The sequence below is a fragment of the Panthera tigris genome, chromosome B4 (assembly GCF_018350195.1).
Source record: "Panthera tigris isolate Pti1 chromosome B4, P.tigris_Pti1_mat1.1, whole genome shotgun sequence".
NCBI classification, from domain to species: domain Eukaryota; kingdom Metazoa; phylum Chordata; class Mammalia; order Carnivora; family Felidae; genus Panthera; species Panthera tigris.
The window spans coordinates 93716503-93737879 of NC_056666.1; the positions used below are offsets into that span (position 1 = coordinate 93716503).

Consider the following 21377-nt stretch of genomic DNA (forward strand, 5'->3'; position numbering starts at 1 on the left):
ATAGCATGTGATGCTGTTTGACAGCATTTTACCCACTATAGAACTTCTTTCAAAATTGGAATCAGTCCTCTGAAACCCTGTCGTTTTATCAAATAAGTTTATGTAATATTCTAAATCCTTCGTTGTCATTTCAACAATCTTCACAGCATCTTCACCTGGAGTAGATTCCACCTCAAGAGACAACTTTCTTTGCTCATGCATAAGAAGCAATTCTCATCAATAAAAGTTTTAGCATGAGATTTCAGCAATTCATCATATCTTCAGGCTCGATTTTTCATTCTGGCTCTCTTGTTCTTTCTACCACTTCCGCTAAAGCCGTGAGCCCCTCAAAGTCATCCATGAGGGTTGGAATCAACTTCTTCCAAACACCTTTAATATGAATATTTCCACCTCTTCCAATGAATCAGGAATGTTCATAATGGCATCTGGAATGGTGACTCCTAGGGGCACCTTGCTGGCTCAGTCAGGAGAGCATGCGATTCTTGATCTTAGGGTCATGACTTCCAGTCTCACATTAGACATGGAGCCTACTTAAAACAAAAATAAAAAAGAAATATAGAATGGTGAATCTTTTACAGAAGGCTTTCAATTTACTTTGCCCGGATCCATCAGAGAAATCACTATCCATGCCAGCTGTAGCCTTCTGAAATATATTTCTTACATAATAAGACTTGAAAGTCAGAATTACTCCTTGACCCATGGGATGCAGAATGGATGTTGTGTTAGCAGGCATGAAAACAATGTTAATCTCATTGTATATCTCCATCAGAGCTCTTGGATGACCAGGTAAATTATCAATAAGCAGTCATATTTTCAAAGGAATCTTCTTTTCTGGGTGGTCTCTACAGTGGGCTTAAAATATTCAGTAAACCATGTTGCAAACAGATATGCTGGCATCTGGGTTTTGTTCCATTTGTAGAGCCCAGGCAGAGTAGATTTAGGGTAACTTTTAAAAATATATATGTTTTTAATGTTTATTTATTTTTGAGAGAGAGAGAGAAAGAAAGAACAAGGGGGGGGGTGGAGCAGGGAGAGAGAAAGAAACAGAGAATCTGAAGCAGACTCCAGGCTCTGAGCTATCAGTGCAGAGCCTGATGCAGGTCTTGAACCCACGAACCGTGAGATCATGACCTGAGCCAAAGCTGGATGCTTAACCGACTGAGCCACCTAGGCATCCCAACTTAGGGTAGCTTTTTAAGGGCCCGAAGCTTTTTGGAATGGTCAGTGAACGCTGACTTCAATATAGAGTCAGCTTGTCCTTTGAAGTTTGGAAGCTAGGCATTGACTTCTCTCTAGCTACAAAAGTCCTAGATGGCATCTTCTTCCAATATAAGACTGTTTCATCTACATTAAAAATCTGTTGTTTAGTGAAGCCATCATCATTGATTATTCAGATCTCCTGGAGAACTTGCTGCAGCTTCTATATCAGTACTTGCTGCTTCACCCTGCACTTTTATGTTATACATATGATTTTTCCCCTTAAACCCTAACCAACCTCAGCTAGCCTCAGACTTTTCTTCTGCAGCCCCCTCACCTCTTTCAGCCTTCATGGAATTGAAAAGTTAGGGCCTCGCTCTGGATTAGGCTCTGGCTTAAGGAAATGTTGTGGTTGGTTTGATATTCTATCCAGACCTCTAAATCTTTCTCCATATCAGCAATACGGCTTTCACTTTCTTATCATTCGTGTGTTCACTGGAGTAGCACTTTTCATTTCCTTTGCATTCACAACTTGGTTATCTGGTATGAGAGGCCCAGCTTTCAGCCTATCTCAGCTTTCAACATGCCTTTCTCACTAAGCTTAATCATTTCTAGCTTTTGATTTAAAGTGAGAAACATGCGTCTCTTCCTTTTACTTCAGTACTTAAATTCCATTGTAGGGTTATTAGTTGGCTTCATTTTAATATTCTTGGTCTCAAGGAATAGTGAGGCCCGAGGAGAAGGAGAGAGATGGGGAAATGGGTAGTTTGTGGAACAGTCAGAATAATACATATAACATTTATTGATTAAGTTATGCCATCTTATGATTTGTGGCATGGTTTGTGGCTCTCCAAATTATAACAGTAATATTAAAGATCACTGATCACCGATCACCATAACAAATGTAATGATAATAAAATTAAAAAGTTTGAAATATTGCGAGAATTACCAAATGGTAGCAGAGACATGAAATGAGCAGACACTGTGACATCCATAGTCTATGGTGCAGACAGACTGGCTTGATTCAGGGTTGCTACAAACTTCAATTTGTAAAAAAAAAAAAAAAAATACATAATCTGTGAAGTGCAATAAAGCAAAGCTTAATAAAAGGAGGTATGCCTGTATTGGTTGGACAGTAGTTGTTATGCACAGCAGTGTTTTAAGGATAATTTGAGATTATTCCTCCTCATTTTTGCAAAGTATTCCCATATATGTGATTTTAGTAAATTCCCACGACGCTGTGAGATAGGTAAAGAAGTCATTATTATCTTTATTCTTCAAAGAAAAAAGCCAGTGCAGAAAGGTTAAGTGACTGCCCCAAGGTCACACAGCCAGTTTGTGTCATAACATAGATTAAAATGTTCAGGTTTTCCCTACATATATGGGGCTGTGGGATAAATAATAAAAGTATTTGGAGACTTTGATTCATTTCAGTGTTTGATATCAATGAACCACCAATGGACCATATGGGAACACAACTTCATAATTCCAGAAAGAGCTAGTACATTAGTTTGTTTTGACACATTAAGATTGCGGATACCAGAGAAGGGGGAAGAAAGTTCGCAGATTTTATGACATCTCCCATTAATGACGAGGAGGACTCCTCCATAGGTCTATATATTTAGCAAATTGCAGATATGCGGCCCTTTCCCAAATGATCTGAACATATTTTAGGGATCTGAGTTTTCATCTGATGAAGGCCAAGTGAGATTGTTATAATTGTCCCAAAAAATTGAATCTACCTTATCTGCTATTCCAACATGATATCAAGTTTATGATAACAATTATTCCAAAGCTCATTAAGAAAAAAAAAAAACCATCACTGTCTATTTTGTTTTCTTGTAGTGGCTCCTTATGTTCAAGGTAGAGCAAAATACATCAACATTTATATGGTACACCTTGGTTTTAGTTGACTGCTTGCTATAGAAGGATTTGGGTCAAAGCCAATTTGCCATTCACAACCCAGGGGCCTCTAGGGACCTTGCAACAAAGTTCTTTGCTTAACTGACACAAAATGATGTTCAAAGTTGTTACTTCTTTTCTGCTTTCGCCTATCAAATGTCAATGGTTGACTCTTCCAAGTAGCTTGGGGTTCAGACAGGTGAGAATGAAAACCTTGAAGACTCCTACATGTGCTTCAACTGAACCCAAACTAAGAACTAAACTTTATGGGTTTTTAAAAAAATTATTATTTTAAAATCAGTAGCACATGCTTGTGGCAAAAATATTGAAACAATACCAAGAGAGTATAAGTTGAGCAGTGAATCTCCTTCCCAGATCAGTTTCCCATCTCCCAGTTCCAGGCCTTGAAGAAACCACTGTTACTGGTGCCTCAAGTATTCTCCGGAGATGATCTGTGCATATTCAGGTCCTGAGTTTGCAATGTCCCCTGGGCTGCCCAGAAAGGCTGAAAGTCAAGACTTTGGTGTTAGCGTTGACTTCTTAGATGATCAGGGTCTATAGTGCTTGTCTGAATTTGTGACAGCCTGCCTCAAACACACAAAAGTTTCACATTTAGAAGAATAGGCCATCATGTTAAAAACATTAATTCTGTTGTGAGGATTTGGAGGGATTCAGAGATCCCTACTTAAAGATATTTGGAAATGCATTCAGCAGCCCCAGGAGGTGGGGAAGAGGGAAGGCAGTAGAGTGAAGAATCCCTCAGCAAAGGATTTCATTTAAGAGCAGAATCTCCAGAACTTTGTCTAATCTCAATAGTTTCACTTGGATTCTCGTTGAAGACTGCATTTGGCCAGGGCTACTTCTGATAGGAGAAGTCAGAATCATTAATAATTAAAAGAAGTATAGGTCCAGCTCCAGAATTTACTAGCTTTGTGGCCTTGGGCACAGAGTCTTTTCGATTATCTGTAAAATGAGGTGAATGGTACACATCTCCTAGAATGGGGATGTGCACTAGACGCAACAAACGTAGCTGTTGTTATCCTTTTTCAATGTCATCTGTGTTTGGGGAATCATTGAGGTGTATAAGTATATTTGTCCTGTCATTTGCTTGTCAATTGTGTATGAAATCATAAGTATTAAAGTGTTTTAAAACTATAAAAGGGCTAGCTAAATGCAAAGTATTTTTATTTATCTGGGCTTTAATAAACTCGTAGTATCTTCTTATGTAAGGTTCTGGTTTTAAATCCTTATTAATATTATCATCCCTGAAAAGAAGGTCGTTTTGAGTTTTCTTCTTCCTTATCGTCCACCCAGTATAACTTACACGTTCTCAACTCCACGTAGTTGCAATAGAGACTGGACGTCCCAAACCATGGCATGCTGAGCTCCTGCTCATGGGCAGCAGAGCAGTTAGGGGCTCTCCTGGTGCCACAGTTATTTGGATATGTCAGAATGTCCCATCCGATATATGATTTGCAGGTGAAAGACTTACACAACATTCTGTTTTCCCCTGCTCTGAGGAATCAAGCAATCATCTATTTGCTACTGTAACTTCAATGGTAACATAGTTCTGTATTTTTTTCCAGGCCTCTAACCCTGGGCAGTTTGAAAATGACAGTGATGCATTATGGCAGCGAGGACAAGTTCCAGAATCTGTTGTTTGTCATGGTCGAGTGGGAATCAATACAGATGCGCCGGATGAGGCCCTGGTCGTCTGTGGCAACATGAAAGTGATGGGGACAATTATGCATCCCTCTGACAGCAGGGCAAAGCACAATATCCAGGAGGTGAGCACAGGGCAGGCCTTGGGCGCCTCCGCTGACACCTGAGTCAGGTGTGCTGGGCACTCCTGGACTCTGACACACCTCGCACAGAGCGTCTCTATATGTCACCTGTTTATAGGGGATGAACACAATGCGTAACGGTTATGAATGTTGGAGCCGACAGGCATCTCTGCTGAAAGGGTAATGTAGCTCCTACCCAGGAGAACGGATTCACCTGCCAGGAGCAGTGGGCAGTGACAGCATAGCAGTGGCTTCCCAAGCAGAAGTCTCTGAGCTATTTTCCATGGGCCATTGCCCTTCCTTCCACACATTGTCAGCCGTTGAAGCTTGCCTTTTCCTTTCTGTCTCCAAATGTCCATCTCCCTGTTCATCTGAGCACTGTCTCAGTCCAGTCCCTGCCTGTATTTCTACTAGACCCCCAGCCTCTTCCTCCCAGAGTCCCTGGGACCAGCCCTGCCAGCCATTGTCTTCCCCATTCATTGTCCTTCTCCGAGGAGCAGTGGGAGAAGCTCCTCTTCCCACCCCTAGCCTCCACCAAGGTCAATCCCGTCGCCTGAGGCTCCAGACCAAGACCTCCTCCCTCTGTGGAAAGACAGTTACCCAGTGGAAGGCAGAAATCAGGCTCATGAATCAGGTGGTGCTTCTCCACTTTAGGCTCGCCCTGGGCGGAACAACCCCACCCCAACCCAGTGCCTTTATCTGTAAGATGGAAACCGTGCCTCTCTGCTTGACCCCGCCAAGTCCTTTATTTGCTTTTACACATTGAGATAAGAAGTGAATCACCATGGCAAGTCACAGCTGCTATGAAGACCTAAGAGATTAGGATTAAGATGCTAATCCCTTAGCCAGGCCACTCCAGGTTCTAGCTCTTCCATCCTTTAAGTCTGTTTCCCATTCACTGCTTCTATCGCTTCTCCACCTTTGCACGCACACTGCTGCTCCTGTAAGCGTTTTTGAGGCTGTGGCGGAATTGTGTTTTTAACCTCCTTCCCTTATTCTTTTTTCGTGAATAGGAGACACAATCTGTAAATCATTGGCCATTCTTCCAGACCGCATTCCTTTCCCAGTGCAAATCTGCACTGGTGTTTCCAAACCGGCCAAGGAATGTCCTCCTTTGCCGAGTGCATTCCAAAGAATGGTTGTAATTGTAGACTTTTATACTGATTGCAAAGCTGTGGTTCATGTTCGAAGAGCTGTGACCTGCTAGCCGGATGGGAACTCTTAGGGCTAGAAAGTTCTCACGTATATTTCCCGATTCCAGTCCTAGATACTGTGCTTTTTTTGACTTCTAGAGAGAGATAAACTGTCTGCGTTTCAGATCACACCAACTGAAACTTATTTTTGCAATTGGCTATACAATTCCCTACAGGTCTTATCTAAATGCAAATGGAAGATAACAAGCTGGGAAAGTCCTCCACAGCTCCTCTCGCCACTATTAGGCTTTCCCCACAGTTCACTTACCAGATGTCTTCGGGCGCTGCCCCTTGTCCGAAGAAAACATATTGTCTTAAAATAACAAGCTTCCCTAGAACTTCTCAAATCCCTTCCATGACACCTTCTTGTGTAAATAAAATGTCACCCCAATCCAGGCTCCAAATGTGGAATTTCTGTCTCCCCTGCCTGCTCACGGCAGCGTGATGGTGGAAGGAGGTTTAGTCCTGATTCGGGCAAGCGCTGGCCCAGGAACCTTCGCCCAGAGATGTCCTGTGCTTCTGTTTATTCTCCTGTGAGCAGGGAAGGCTCATGTTCAATTCACTTGTGTTAAGGGCTTCTTCTAAGCTCATATACGTGAAGCATTCTTTAGCGGGACAAATAGATATTATCATTATTTACTTGTATAAAATGCAAATTACATGTAATTCATTTATTAACTTATTTCATATTAATATATTTGTTTTTAATAGGTCTATCCACATGTATGAAATATAGATCTCTAGAAATCTTATTGTAGAGGCTGCTTTTAGGCAACAGACTTGAGCAATGGAATGTAGAAAGGGCTCACAGAGACCATGATGCTGAACACAGACAGACCGACCCATCAGGTGACCCACCTCAAAATATCCATAGGCCTTAAGTAACCAATGGGCTACTTACAACCAGGCACGGTTACCAGGAAAGGGAAAATTCCACATGTCCCCATGCCTCCTCACCTTTCCCATCCAACTACAACCCCCATCCACCTACCTCACTGCAGACAGCCTCTCCCTCACTGCCTGCCCCTCCTCCTGTGGTATATTCACTAAACTTCTATCTCCTTTGTTCTGCGTTGGGTGAATTTTTTCATAGCCCGCGCTGCCAGCCTCCACCCAATCGAGTGGCCCCACATTTGGGGGCCCCCATCCAATGGGGAGAGACGCACTTACCAGTCCTGTTCACCATTACAGACAAAAGAGGCGATGATAATGCTGATGATGGGGCTGATAGATGTGTGAACTTTGTCTTCACCTCCTCCTGACTCAGTTTGCCCAACTTTTAAGAATAGCCATTCCTCCAAATGCTCTGGGAAGTGGGCCCTTGGTTGATCTGATTACAAGCATAGGACTCGAGGCAATTTCTCATTGTTAAAGGATGCATGATAACCAGAGCTGGCTTCCAGATGAGCTATTGCAAAACATAGTGGCCAAACACATTGCCCAGTACTGTGATGATTGCGGGAGGGGGAAATAAAAATAAGTTGCTTCCTTGCCCCGGCTCTGTGCATACTCACTCAGGGCAATGGAGGTTGTTTTGTAGGTGTTAAGCACATGAGCACTCTGCATAGAGAGTCCTGGTGGAGATCCCTGTGCTCATCTGGACACGTCTACAAGACATGGAGAAGATAAAGCAGATGTGACAGAAGCCCGTGCCCTGGACCCACTGGGAAAATGAGGTCGGCCTTAATGAGGAGCAGCCTAACATATCCCAACATTGTGTTTACTGATGTGACTACAGACTGCAGAAGGAAATGCAGCTCTTTCAATGGAAACAGCAAAATTAGGGTGGAGATGATATGCTGGAAAACAGAGGAGCGTGAAGATCACCAAGGCCAATGCAAAAAAAGTGAGGAAGCTGAAAGTTGAACGCATCAATGCAATTTTATGATGAAGGCTGAAAACAAGGTTACAAGAGATTTCAAAATAAAAACCAGGAACGAAATCAGTTAAGATGAAAGGCTCCAAGGGCCAGGAGCCAGATGCAGAAGCTCTTCAACTTGGGGTGAGCCAGTGTTACTCAAGCTGCTCCTGATGCGAGACTAATAGTCTAGGCTGTGGCCAGATGGTGGATAACAGGATCTCCCTCCCTGGACAAACTGTGGAGTCCCACAGACAAGAATGACTTTTCTGTGGTGCAATTCTGGGGTTAATGATAGAGAAGCCTTACAGACGTCACCCGCCGCTGCAAACTGAGTGAGTCCCTTTGATCTGGGCAGCACAGGGGCTGGTCTGCATCGTCTCCCTTGCTGAGGAGTGTACCTCTGAGCCCACCGAGCTGGGAGTGGTGACGAGATGGGCACAGCCCTAGGCAAGAATGCCATGGACTCCTACTGTTCTTACCCAAAGTTCAGCAGTTTTTCAAGAATAAATGCTTCTCAGATTGTAAAAAGAAAGAAAGAAAGAAAGAAAGAAAGAAAGAAAGAAAGAAAGAAAGAAAGAAAGAAAGAAAGAAAGAAAGAAAGAAAGAAAGAAAGAAAGAAAGAAAGAAAGAAAGAAATGATAGAGAAGCTTTGGGCGTGAGGCAGCATGACCACGATGGCCACGTACATTCAGGGTCAAAACTTTCCGAAACTGCTGTGGGCAAGGTCACCTCAGACACCTGAATTCAGCTTCTAGCTTCTTACTCAACCCACGTGGATGAGCAAGGTGTGGTGTTAAGTGTTGGCCAGTGTTTGGCTCCTGGAGGAGGATTCTGAGAAGGCACAGCCCTTGCCTCAAGGGCTTTCCCTAGGTCAAGTGTACACAGAGGGAGTGTGCAGCATGGGCAGTTTATATTTAACTTTGGAAAGTACAGCCCCACATTAGAAACCAGAAGAGCATTGTCTTATAGAAACGTTGTTGCAGAAGGGGTTTAGATCCCCCAACCAACCCTGAAAATTTTCTTCAGCCAAAAATCTCTCTGAAGCACAATGGTAATAATACCATCAAACCCACAATATGCTTCGTCCAGCAATATGCCTTCGGGGGAAAATGCATTAAAGGATCCAGCTTAGTCACCAGGGGTCATGTTCCCTCTGGGTAGCCTGGACAGCCTCAGTGAGGACACAGCCTCCTCTGCTTCCTGTTGGCAGCAAAGGTCACCCATGAGGGCTCGTGCAGGAACCACGGGGATAATGAAAAGTAGGCAAAGCAGCCACAGGATTCCCAAGGGTGCAGGGAATGGGGCACTGGGTGGGGCCTGGCTAGTGCAAGGCCATGCCACGCTGGCTCCTGATTGACAGGGATTGTTCTGCTGTTTCACTACCTTCATTCTTTCATGGCTTTTTCTTTCATTGAAGGTTCGGGGTGTCTATAACATGTGAGCCACTCTGCTGGGCACTCCAGAGGTCCTGAGATCAACTAGATGTGAGACTTGCCCTCAAAAATAGAACTTTAAAAAATAAATATCTAAACTCTGAGTAAGAAATATTCATTGCATCTCCAATGCCTAGGATAGCACCTGGCACACAGTAGCTGTTCATTAAATATTTGCTGAATATAGGAGCTCACAGTGATAGCTGTGTGCACAGGGCAATGTGAGATTGTGACTCCCCTCCCTAGCATGTCCTGCAAGGCCCTCCCTGCTCTGGCCTTAATCTTTACAGTCTAGTAATGCCAAACTCCACCCTGGTTGGGCAGACATCATTCAGGGAACTTACTCCCTTGGCACTTTACTCATGGTGTTCTTTCAGTCTAGCATCGGGTCTTGGCCTCGCCCTTTCTGTCCCTTCTTTCTACCCTGCATCTTTCCCTGACTAACTCCTTTCTTAAATTTATTCGTATGAGGTTTATTTATTAAGTTATTAATTTATTTAAGAAATGTTAGTTGAGTGTCAACTACACGCAAGGAATTGTACTAGAAACTGGTGATTTGGTGGTAAGCAGAAAACCATGGCCGTAGATTTGTCCTCATCCTCAGGGGGTATATATCCTATAGGGAAGACAGATAATGAAGGTGACACAACTTTGTCTGGTGATAACAGTGATAAGCACTATGAAGAAAAACAACAGCTCCCATTGGCACACAGGGCAAAGGGACCCTTCCTGGTATTGGAAATCAAGAAATGCTTCCCTGGTGAAGGGATGTTTAAGTTGGGGGAGAAGGTAGGAGTGGGAAGGAAGAGCTTTCGAGGCTGGGAAATGCCCTGAGCCAAAGGCCTGAAGCGAAAGGAGCAGAACTTATTTGAAGATCAAAATAAGCCAAGATCTCAGTGGGGTTTTGCCATGTCTAGGAAGTCTTTCTTCATGCTCCCCTAGGAATATTTTGGGGTCCTCCTTGGAGCTGCCAAATTCTCGATCCATAATTCCATTTTCATCCTGCATTTCTCACATTTTCATTTATGATGGGTCTGCCTGTCTAGTCCACAGACATTTAGAAAAAAAATTTTTAATGTTTATTTTCGAGAGAGAGAGAGGCAGAGTGGTGTGAGTGGGGGGTGGGGGGGGGTGCAGAGAGAGGAGGAGACACAGAATCCAAAGCAGGCTCCAGGCTCTGAGCTGTCAGCACAGAGCCTGATACGAGGCTCAAACCTACAAACCGTGAGATCATGACCTGAGCTGAACTCAGCGGCTTAACCGACTGAGCCACCCAGGTGCCCCACAAACATTTTTTAAAAATTTCATTTAGTAGGTCTAAATTTTAGGAAACTTGGAATGTGTAATCCCAGAGAAACAGTATGCTACAAAGTCAAAACAATTAGAAAACTTATTTATTCGTTTTTATTTTGTTTTAAAGTTTTTCTTAATTTTTATTTTGCTTATTTATATTTTATTTGAGTATAATTAACACACAATGTTACATTAGTTTCAGGTGTACAGCACAGTGATTCAACAATTCTCTGTGTTATGCTATTATCATCACAAGTATAGTTGTCATAAATGGCTATTACAACCCCAGTGACTATATTCCCTGTGCTGTACCTTTTATTCCCATGACTTTTCCATTCCATAACTGGAAGCCTGTATCTTTTTTTTTAATTTTTTTTTAGCATTTATTCATTTTTGAGAGATAGAGTTTGAGTCGGGGGGAGGGTCAGAGGGACAGAATGAGCCACAGAATCCAAAGCAGGCTCCAGGCTCTGAGCTGTCAGCACAGAGCCTGACCTGGGGCTCGAACTCACAGACCGTGAGATCATGACCTGAGCCAAAGTCAGATGCTTAGCCCACTGAGCCACCCAGGCGCCCCTGGAAGCCTGTATCTTCCACTTTCCTTCACCCATTTTGCCTATCCCCACCGTCCCTCTGGCAACCATCAGTTTGTTCTCTATACCTGCTTTTTGCTTGTTTATTCATTTGTTTTGTTTTTAATTGTGTTTGTGTTTAATTCCACATGTAAGTAAAACCATATGGTATTTGTCTTTGTCTGACTTATTTCACTTAGTATAATACCCTTGAAGTCCATCCATGTTGTCTCAAATAGGAAGACCTCACAATGTTTTAATGGCTGAGTAATAGTCCATTGTATGAATATACTACATCTTCTTTACCCATTCATCTAAGATTGGACAGTTGGGTTGCTTCCATATCTTGGCTATTGTGAATAATGCTACAGCAAACACAGGGTGCATATATCTTTTTGAATGAATGTTTTCACTTTCTTTGGGTACTCCTCAGTGGAATTACTGGATCATATGGTATTTCTACTGTTAACTTTTTGAGGAACTTCCATACTGTTTTCCACAATGGCGGTACCATTTTAATTCCTACCAACAGTGCACAATGGCTGTACCAATTTACATTCCCAACAACACTGTACCAATTTACATTCCCACCAATAGTACATTTTTCTCCACATTTTGGCCAACACTTGCTATTTCTTGTCTTTTTGATTCTAGCCATTCTGGCAGGTATAAGGTGATATCTTACTGTGGTTTTGCTTTGCATTTCCGTGATGATTAGTGGCACTGAGCATCTTTTCCTGTGTCTGTTGCCTCTCTGGATGTCTTCTTTGGAAAAATGTGTATTCAGGTTGACTGCCCATTTTTAATCAGATTATTTGTTTTTTTGTATAACTTCTTTATATATTTTGGATATTAATCCCTTATCAAATATATCATTTGCAAATATCTTTTTCCATTTAGTAGGTTGCCTTTTTGTTTTGTTGATGGTTTCCTTCACTGTGCAAATGCTTTTTATTTTGATGTAATCCCAATAGTTTATTTTTGCTTTTGTTTCCCTTGCCTTAGGAGACATAAAATGTTGCTGTGGCTGATGTCAGGGAAATTACCTGTGTTCTCTTCTACGAGTTTTATGGTTTCAGGTTGCACAATTAGTTGACCACAAACTGTTAAAAGCAATCACTTTTTTAAGTCCCAGCACTTAGTGTAGTGCATGGTAAGTTGAAGGTGACTGTTAAATGTTAGTTGAATAATACAGTGAATAAATGAATTGAACCAGGCTTTTGATGACAGCAAGTATCAAAATAACAGTGAGCTCAAAATTATACTTCCCAAGAAGTACCTGAAATAGAGTTTGCACAGTTAACCAGGTAAGTGTCAAGCCACAATTTTTCACAATCAGCCGAACTAGTGAAGGACAGGGAACTTTTAATGATATCGGAGGAGCTTTCCAACTCACCCAACAGAGTGGGTCAAGGGAGGAGTTGAAGGCCATTTCAGGGTTTTCATAAAACAAGAACAACAAAGCAATTTTGGTTACTCTAATACATGGATGAATGTCAAGGCAGTATAATTTTAATTGCCAAGAGACCACAGGTTTTGTAATCATTATATCCTAAAAGAAAATTATAGCCTAAGAGAAAATCCTGAAAGAAAAAGGGTGGGGTGCCTGGGTGGCTCAGTCGGTTAAGCCTCTGACTTCGGCTCATGTCATGATCTCACTCTTTGTGAGTTTGAGCCCTGGGTCAGGCTCTGTACTGATAGCTTGGAGACTGGAGCCTGCTTCAGATTCTGTGTCTCCCTCTCTCTGTCCCTCCCCCACTCGCACTCCGTCTCTCTCTCAAAAATAAATGAAGATTTAAAAAAATTAAAAAAAAAGAAAAGAAAAGAAAAGAAAAAGAGCTACCAGCATTTTACTTATAGAATAAGGTCATTATAAAAATTGATTCTGCTATTACCATGAATACATTAAAAAAAAAAACTCAAAAGGAAATCCTTTGAATGAAACATATTTAGCTTTAGGAAAAATTCACTCTATTGTGTATTACTATCATTTTGCTGGGACCCAGTGACATTATTTTGAGGAATTGGCAGTGGAAGTTGGGAATACCTTCAATAACCTGTAAAAGAAGTGAGCTCAGAGAAGCACACCATCACTGACCAGAGTGGTTTGGGGGAGAAGCCGTCTGTAGGAGAGGAAAGTCTGGATCTTGGAAGGTCCAGCAGGTGAACAATACAGCCTTGCAACCTGCCACTTGAGGAAATTTTCTCCAGTGAAATGTCCAAAAGCAAATCAATGGTATAGTAGTTATATCCATTCCTCAAAGGTTGTTACTTGAACTAAGCATTTTCAGTTTGTAAATACAAGGTTGGCCTATATTTATTTGGTGTTTATACTGTATGTCCATTTGGAAATGATCCCTTGCAATCTTGAGTGGCGATTTTTTCTCTCTAACGTGATCAGTCTCCATTCTCAGAAGGAGAGTTCACCCCTCAAAGGAGAGAAAAAAGGCAAGAGTAGTGAATGGGGGAGCTTTCACCCTGTAATTTAGACATAAAAACTCTGTCTCAGTTTGTCAGTGGATGGAAGTCATTGATATGGACCTTGAAGCTTTGGTTTCTCTGAGGAGAAAAACATAAACTTTCCTTAAAATAGTTAGGACAAGAGGAAAGAACCCTGCTGTCAACATTCCTAATTTCTCTGGGTCTCTTTGGGCATTGATTTGAATGGGAAATATCTAAATGGGTGAAATCCGCTCTTCTTTAATTAAATTAGGTTGACACAAATGAGCAGCTGAGACGAATAGCCCAAATGAGGATTGTTGAATACGACTACAAACCAGAGTTCGCATCTTCAATGGGAATAAACACTGCCCATCAAACAGGTATGCACACAAATTCCCTTTTTAATTTTGTGTTGTCAACTCTTAAAAGTTCAATTCCCTCTTTATGTGGAGATTGTGTGCTATGGCATTGATTTCCTCTGTGAAATCCATAATCACTAGAACAGGAAAGGTGAGAGAAATTTCTGTGTCATCTTGACTCAACACCCCCATCCTTACTCCTACATTCCAAGGTACTGGCAGAATATTTTGAATACATTGTTTCTTTTCACTGGAATCATCTTGCTCAGAGCTTGGGGGGGGGGCAGATCACAGCTCCAGCTGTAAAAGGCAGACCCGGGAGAGGGAGAGGTGTGGAATAGGTCAGTCTAGGTCAGAGAAGGGGCAGAGTGGTGTTTGTACTCCGATCCAGGAATCCTGGAGAAAGAGGGACCATTTAGGTGGCAAATCCTCCTGCAAGAAAAGAAAGGAAATCAAGCTAACGCCCCACCCTTACTTCTATATACAGGGATTTGAAGGTATTTACTCCCTCCTTCCAAAATCCGGCCCAGAGTCTCAAGGAAAAGTCAAGAAAATGACACCCCTGCTTTTAATCCTATGGTGGTTATGGGCTCAAAATTCCTTCTTTGCTTCAAATGTATCATAGATCAAAGCGAAAGCTGTGAGGGGATAAGCATGTATTTGCAAAGATGTCCTGGCGGGGGCTGTCAGCCTTCCATTTTGATGTAGGCTAGGGAGGATGTTCTCCAGAAAGGTCTTTTCCTGACTAAACCTGTTGGGAGTGTTTGTGTCTAGGAATGATCGCCCAGGAGTTACGAGAGATCCTGCCCAGAGCTGTAAAAGAGGTCGGTAATGTCACCTGTGAAAATGGGGAGACACTGGAGAACTTCCTCATGGTCGATAAGGTAACCACTGAGTAGATCTGCCATTGGAGCTATGACCCCATGGTGAACCCCTTTCTGTGGTACCACATGCACTGAAACTTCCAACCAGGAAACAAGACAGTAAAAAGAAAGCTTCACTCAGCTATGGAGTAATTGGTATCAGTTATGCTAAGCTGTTCAGAGGTACCAAAAAGAAGCCCCGTAAGGCAAAAAAGAAAAAGGAATATGTAACAGTGACAGTAGAGTGGAGCAGGTCTTAACTGTCGGAGAAAAACTGGCCTGGGGAAAGTCCACTTAACAGGAGCACAACTAAAATGTGACCCAATGTCATGTGAAATAGTGACAGCAAGATTTAATCAGCCTTGTCTTAGAAAATGGAACTCAAACTTGAGGAAGTGTAATTTATCTCATCTAATATACTTTAGGTTATCATTAGGATCAAATAATTAAATTCTTAGCCTGATTAAAGGCTGAATGGAGTGTTGATTTTTCTTTTCAAGCATAGTTTTTCAACAAAGTTGTATGTTCCATTTTCATAACACATAAAGTGGGTCAGTCTTAAAAAGATATTCATGAGCCTCATCGTTTTTTCCCAAGGGCCCATCTGAATTCTTTGATATTCAAATCATTCTCTTTTGAAGGAATGTCCCCATCTTGTAGATGAGCTCCCCTTCTCTTGGTAAGGGGTCTAAGGCTGTCATTCCCTTGCTTGCCATTGCTCTGTGTGTGTGTGTGTGTGTGTGTGTGTGTGTGTGTGACTTGAGTGGTTCTCCAAACTCAGGTTTATGAATTCTGTGAAATCCTGCATTTTTTGCAAGGTTGGCAAATTCACCCTGCTGCTGACATGCTGTACATTGCACTGTTATATTTGATGCTGGAGGGAAAACTGATTGACATGGGGATGTTACAGTTGTAGGGAGAGATGTCTGAGTTGAGACTAATTTGTAATCTGTCAGTTCACGGGGGCAGTGCTTCTCAAACTTCAAAGTGTACGTGAATCAGTGAAGGAACTTACAAAAATACGGACTCTGATTCAGCAATAATGGGGTGAGACCCAAGATCCTACATCTCTAACCAGCCTCTAGGTGATGCCAATTTTTCCACCCTCTCTGGTCAGCAAGCCACACTTGGAGTAGCAAGGTGGATAGATGGTGCCTTTCCATGCTGGGTCCTTCCTCGGTCTTCTCCCTACAAGTGCTTGGACAACAAATACTTAGATAATGGGCTTGGATGGCCTGCTCTGCCCCAAGACTGCAAGGACAGAGGGGCAGAGGTCGAGTTACTTACTCCTGCTTCCCAGACCCATCTCGAATAGAAGCAGCTCTTGGGTCATGCCCTCAGACCTGGGCTACCCTTGAGAGGTTTATCATGAGAAATCTATTTTTAATAATAAAGTACTGAAGTTTCCCAATTATTTACTTAAAATATAAGATAAGGGTGGGGTACCTGGGTGGCTCAGTCGGTTAAGCGTTCAACTTTGGCTCAGGTCATGATCTCACGGTTCATGGCTCTGCGTTGAGCTCTGTGCTGACAGCTTGAAGCCTGGAGCCTGCTTCGCATTCTGTCTCTCTCTCTCTCTCTTTGTCCCTCCCCTGCTTGCACTCTGTCTCTTTCTCTCTCAAAAATAAATAGTAATATATATATGTATATATGTATATATATATATATGTATATATATATACACACACACACACATATCATATATCATATATCATACCTATATGATAAGGGATATTCTGAGGTATTCATGTAATAAGGTCATCCTCACTGTCTTGCATTTCCAGAAGCTTCCTGGGTGAGAGAAAAGTATGTAGGCACAGCCATCAAGCTCAGGGTGCAGCCTTGGGAATGTGTCATTAGGCTACCAAGGTAGGGCTCTTGGGGTTACTCATTTCGTAGCAGCCATATCTCTTTTGGCTGTGGTCCTTTGCTGGAATACCCAGGGAAGAGATTTCTGTGTTTTCTGTGTAGGTAACATCCGTCCAGGACCTTATGATTGTCACTCTTCAGGAAAATCATTAGTTCTCCCCTGGCCCCGTGTCTTCCCATTCCCAGTTGAGTTGAATGAGGATAGTCAGGATTATTAGCAACAGCAGTTCCGAGGGCTACCCACTCCCTCAGTCCCCCAGAGAGGCTACAACCCAAATTCATTCCTAAGAAGGCAAGCCTAGAGCCCTGAGAAAGTAAGCGTTGGTATTCCTATTGCAGGCAGCCAGGCTCATTTGTCATTTGAGAAGCAATCCATGCCAAGGCAGCATTCAGTTTATAAGTAAATCAAACTGACAGGAGTCCAGAATGGACAGGTTGTGATTCTCTGAGTAATAGGATCTTGTAGTGATTCAATCTATGAGGACATCACCAAGACCGCCCTCGTTTACAGAATCTGTAACACTAAGAGCAGGTGAACACCTCCATGCTCTGAAGCCTGGTCTTCCACCTTGGTTCACTTCTGAGGATAGATTTCAATTGCTGGTTTAATCCTCAACACTGTGAAATATCCCTCCACTACATTATAAATACTTCACAGAATATCTCCTTTATTCTTTCTTATTAATAACATGGGTAATGTGACTCCTACTGCCCCATGCTGTTTGTTAATTGTACAATAGACAAGATATACAGGGAGCCTCTTGGTTTCCTGGCCTCCTACCCATTTGTGTGGGTGCCATGTTGGCCTTGGTTGCCATATCCAGGACTGCTTGTTTTAAGGGACTTCTTTAGGACTTCCTGGGCTTCGTGTACCATAGTAATAGGTCAGGTTCAGTTACAGTTTCTCCCTCTACACTCTATTTCTCTTCCACTGAATGTCCCATTTTTATTTTTTTATTTTAATTTATTTATTCTTAAATGTTTGTTTTGAGAACAAGCATGAGTGGGGGAAGGCCAGAGGCAGAGGGAGAGAGAAAATCCCAAGCAGGCTCTGGGCTGACAGTGCAGAGCCTGACATGGGTCTCAATCCCACAAACCATGAGATCATGACCTGAGCCAAAATCAAGAGTTGAACGCTTAATCGACTGGTCCACTTAGGCGCCCCTGAATGTCCCTTTTTAATAAAGAAATTTTTGTTGAAGCTGAAGTGCAAACTAGAAATGCACATGAAAATGTTGAAATGTTGCTCTCCGTGACTGCGCTATATTTTCCATATGCACATTTTGCAACGTTATGCCCAAGTAAGAAACAGAAATGGCTGGATCTTTACAGACTGCCCATGTAACCAACCAGAGCTGGAGATTAGTGCTGTCGGTCAAAGTTGGTATAAGTCTCAGGACAGATGACTGTGCACGATGAACTTCTCTTACCTGGGATAATTTGCTTCTTCTTACAAAATCCTCATGGTTCGTGTACCCCAGTGAAAGCTCAGTGATGGGAGGGGGCTGGTCCTGAGAGCCAGGAGCCATGGCAGGTGACCACCGCAGTCTAACCCTGCATTAGACCGTGAGGGCTTCGCTGTTTGGCTTACTCATCTGTCTCTTCGCTTGGCAACTTTATTGATTTCTGTGATTATTTAGGACCAGATGGCTACATTTCTTGAGCAGTATTATTAGGTGTGTTTGGTGTAAGAAAAATGTGCTCAATAAATGTAAGAGTGGCCTGAAGTGAATTTACAACTAAGCTTCTATAAAGATGAGGTTCACTCTGCGAATAACTAGGCCTTGAGTAATTGTGTGTGTGTGTGTGTGTGTGTGTGTGTGTATGTTACAATAGCATGATATAAGCCACCCTACTCTGCCTTAATATGTAGTTACTTTTCATTGGTTCTCTTTTCCTTCAACTGTAATGTGGCAGGAACTGTCTGTTTGAGTCTTGCAAAGCTCAGTAAGACAGGGTTCCTATCTTCAAGCAGCTAAGCGGGGTGTCTAAGCGGGGTGATGAGATAGGACGTAAGAATAGAACTCTGAATGACAGTGTGACAAGTACTGTGGGATGCGCAGTGCTCCTGTCTGTGGACACTAGGCAGGGGTTCACAGATGAGAAGGAAGCGGGGGACTGAGAGACAAGTGACAGAAGACAGTGGTGGACCTTGGGGTCCAAAGGTGTGACTGAGGGTGGAGCATCACAGATGGCCTTTCAAAGTTTCCTTTTTCTCATGCACAGTATTTGATTAGACACCAAGTGCTGCTGTTCTAACTTTGGTGACATCTCTTGTCTATTATCATCCCTCTTTATTCTCTTTATGTTTCTCACTTTTCTCCCTAAAACAAAAACAAAACTAAACACCTCTAATCATACGATCTTCCTTTCCCACTTTGGCTCTTCACTGGTTTATTGCTAACCCTCCACAATCTGGATGGAATCTTCTGTTTCTAACTCATTTCCTAACACTCACACCCACTCCCCCCAACCCCAAAACACCTTCATAATACCATGTCTCTGCACACATGGGCACATCTGGTTTGCCTATCCCCTCCCCTACAACCTTCATTTTCTGTTCTCATGCTCACCAAAGTTTGTTGCTGCCTCAGAGCTGTTCTGTTGAGTGTTCTCTGCCCTTAAGACTCTTCCTTTAGATGATCTCATCATTTAGATCTCACTGCCAAGACCTTCCCTGACCACCTCATCTAAAATAGTCTCCACATCACTTGGTTTCACTGTTTTGTAAGATTCAGGACCACTGAGAGGATACGTAGTGCCTTTGCTGTAATTAGAAAAAGGGGCCTCCTCTGGGCCAGTGCAGACCCCATCCAGCCCCTCAGCTGGGCTTCTGTGAAGGGGGCACATTGCAAACTTCTTCATGACAGCCTGGAGACTTCTGCCCCTAGCTGGAATTATCTTATTTGCCTATTTATTCTTTGCCAGTCTCCCTGGTTAATTGTGTGACTCCAAACATCTTCTATATTTTTCAAAGCTATATCTCCTATACTTTATTTGTGGATTCAAGCCCAGGGCTTAGAGTACTGTAAGAATTCAACAAATACTGGTTGAATGACCTAATGAATTCTGTGATGCCTTGATTGATCCTGTCTCTACGTTGGCTTAGGCTTCTGAATATAACATCTTCTAGAGTATTTATCATAGTGTGTTGTCATTCTGTTTCTATTCCATATCTCTTCCACTAGACTGTGAGCTTCTCGGGGTCAGAGAATGTGCCTTGTCAATCTTGTGCTGTTTAGTACGTATTTGGTATATTGTGGGTTCTCGTAAGAATTTGTTTATGTTAATGGCTGAGTTTCTGAATCTCAAATAAAGAAGAGAAGTAGTTTTATTAATATAAGGAAATCTGATGGGAGAAGTGGTTTTCTAGTGGAAAAAATTAGTTCAGTTTTGAGTTTGAGATGTCATCCGAACATTTGGATGAAAATGCCCAGTGGCGAGTAGGAGTGTGGAGACTGAGAGCACAGTAGGGCTTGAGGAGAAGCTGCAGACATGGGTGAAGATGTTAATAAGGGAAAGGTTATGGATGCTGGTCACAGATCAGAAGCCTGTGGCCAAGTCTGGCTTACACTCTTCTTTTCCTCATGGTGTTTTAAAATTTTTCAAATTTATTGCATATCTGTAAAAATTAGGAGATCTTAGGGGCACCTGACTGGCTCAGGCAGTTAAGCGTCTGACTCTTGACTTTGGCTCAGGTCGTGATCTCACAGTTTGTGAGTCCCGTGTCCTGCTTAGGATCCTCTCTCTCTCCTTCTGCCCCTCCCCTGCTCGCTCTCTAAATAAATAAGTAAATAAATAAATAAATAAATAAATAAATAACTTTTAAAAATTAGGAGATCTTCACGCAAATTTTGGATTTCTGGCTCCCTTGAAATATCAGATCTGGTGACATGATGCTTAGGAGAAGCTTCCCTACAAAGGCTTCCTGGGCCATCCCACCCCTACTTCCTGCTACTTGCCTGGTCTATAGGCTTTCAGTTCTTATGGAATAAGAAGAAAGTAGACTAAAAGCAGCAGATTTCTTCTAGTTGAGGCCCAGAGAGGAAGGAAAAGACCTGGGAAGGCTGAGAGGGTTGGGCTAATGCAGGAGACTAAGGGGCAAGCATAGTGTCAGAAAGCCAAGTGAGCAGAGAGGATGGATGAGGACATGGGGAGGAAAGAGACGGGATGGGAAGAAAATGAACGTTAACAAAATATTGTTGATTTTGATGACTGAAAAGTCACCGATCGTATCCGGCAAGGTGGTTAAGAGCATGGATTTCAGCATCAGGTAAGACTTTGTCCAAAACCTGGCTCAGCAAGTTTGGGGGATTATAAAGTCACTTTCATTACTATACAGACCAAATTACTTTATTCTTTATAGTTCTCAGTAAATACAACTTTAGTATGGCAACTTAAAATTCTACCTTAATCACTTTTCCCCCATGGAAGCAATTGCTTTTTTTTTTTAAATGATTTTTTTAAATATAAGTTTTCTTAAGACCACAACTTTTGGGGTGCCTGTGCGGCTCAGTCTGTCAAGCAGCCAACTCTTGATTTTGGCTTAGATCATGATTTCACAGTTTGGGAGTTCAAACCCCGCATCAGGCTCTGCTCTAACAAGGGG

At 42.4% G+C, this 21377-nt stretch overlaps 1 protein-coding gene across 1 annotated transcript in view; it reads left to right on the plus strand.

Moving 5' to 3' along the window:
• Nucleotides 1-21377, plus strand: part of MYRFL (myelin regulatory factor like) — a 95029-nt gene that overhangs the window by 39149 nt on the left and 34503 nt on the right. The window contains exons 11-13 of the mRNA XM_007082264.3: nt 4686-4886; nt 13949-14057; nt 14811-14920. Coding sequence (XP_007082326.2) covers nt 4686-4886; nt 13949-14057; nt 14811-14920 — 420 coding nt within the window. The remainder of the gene's footprint in view (nt 1-4685; nt 4887-13948; nt 14058-14810; nt 14921-21377) is intronic.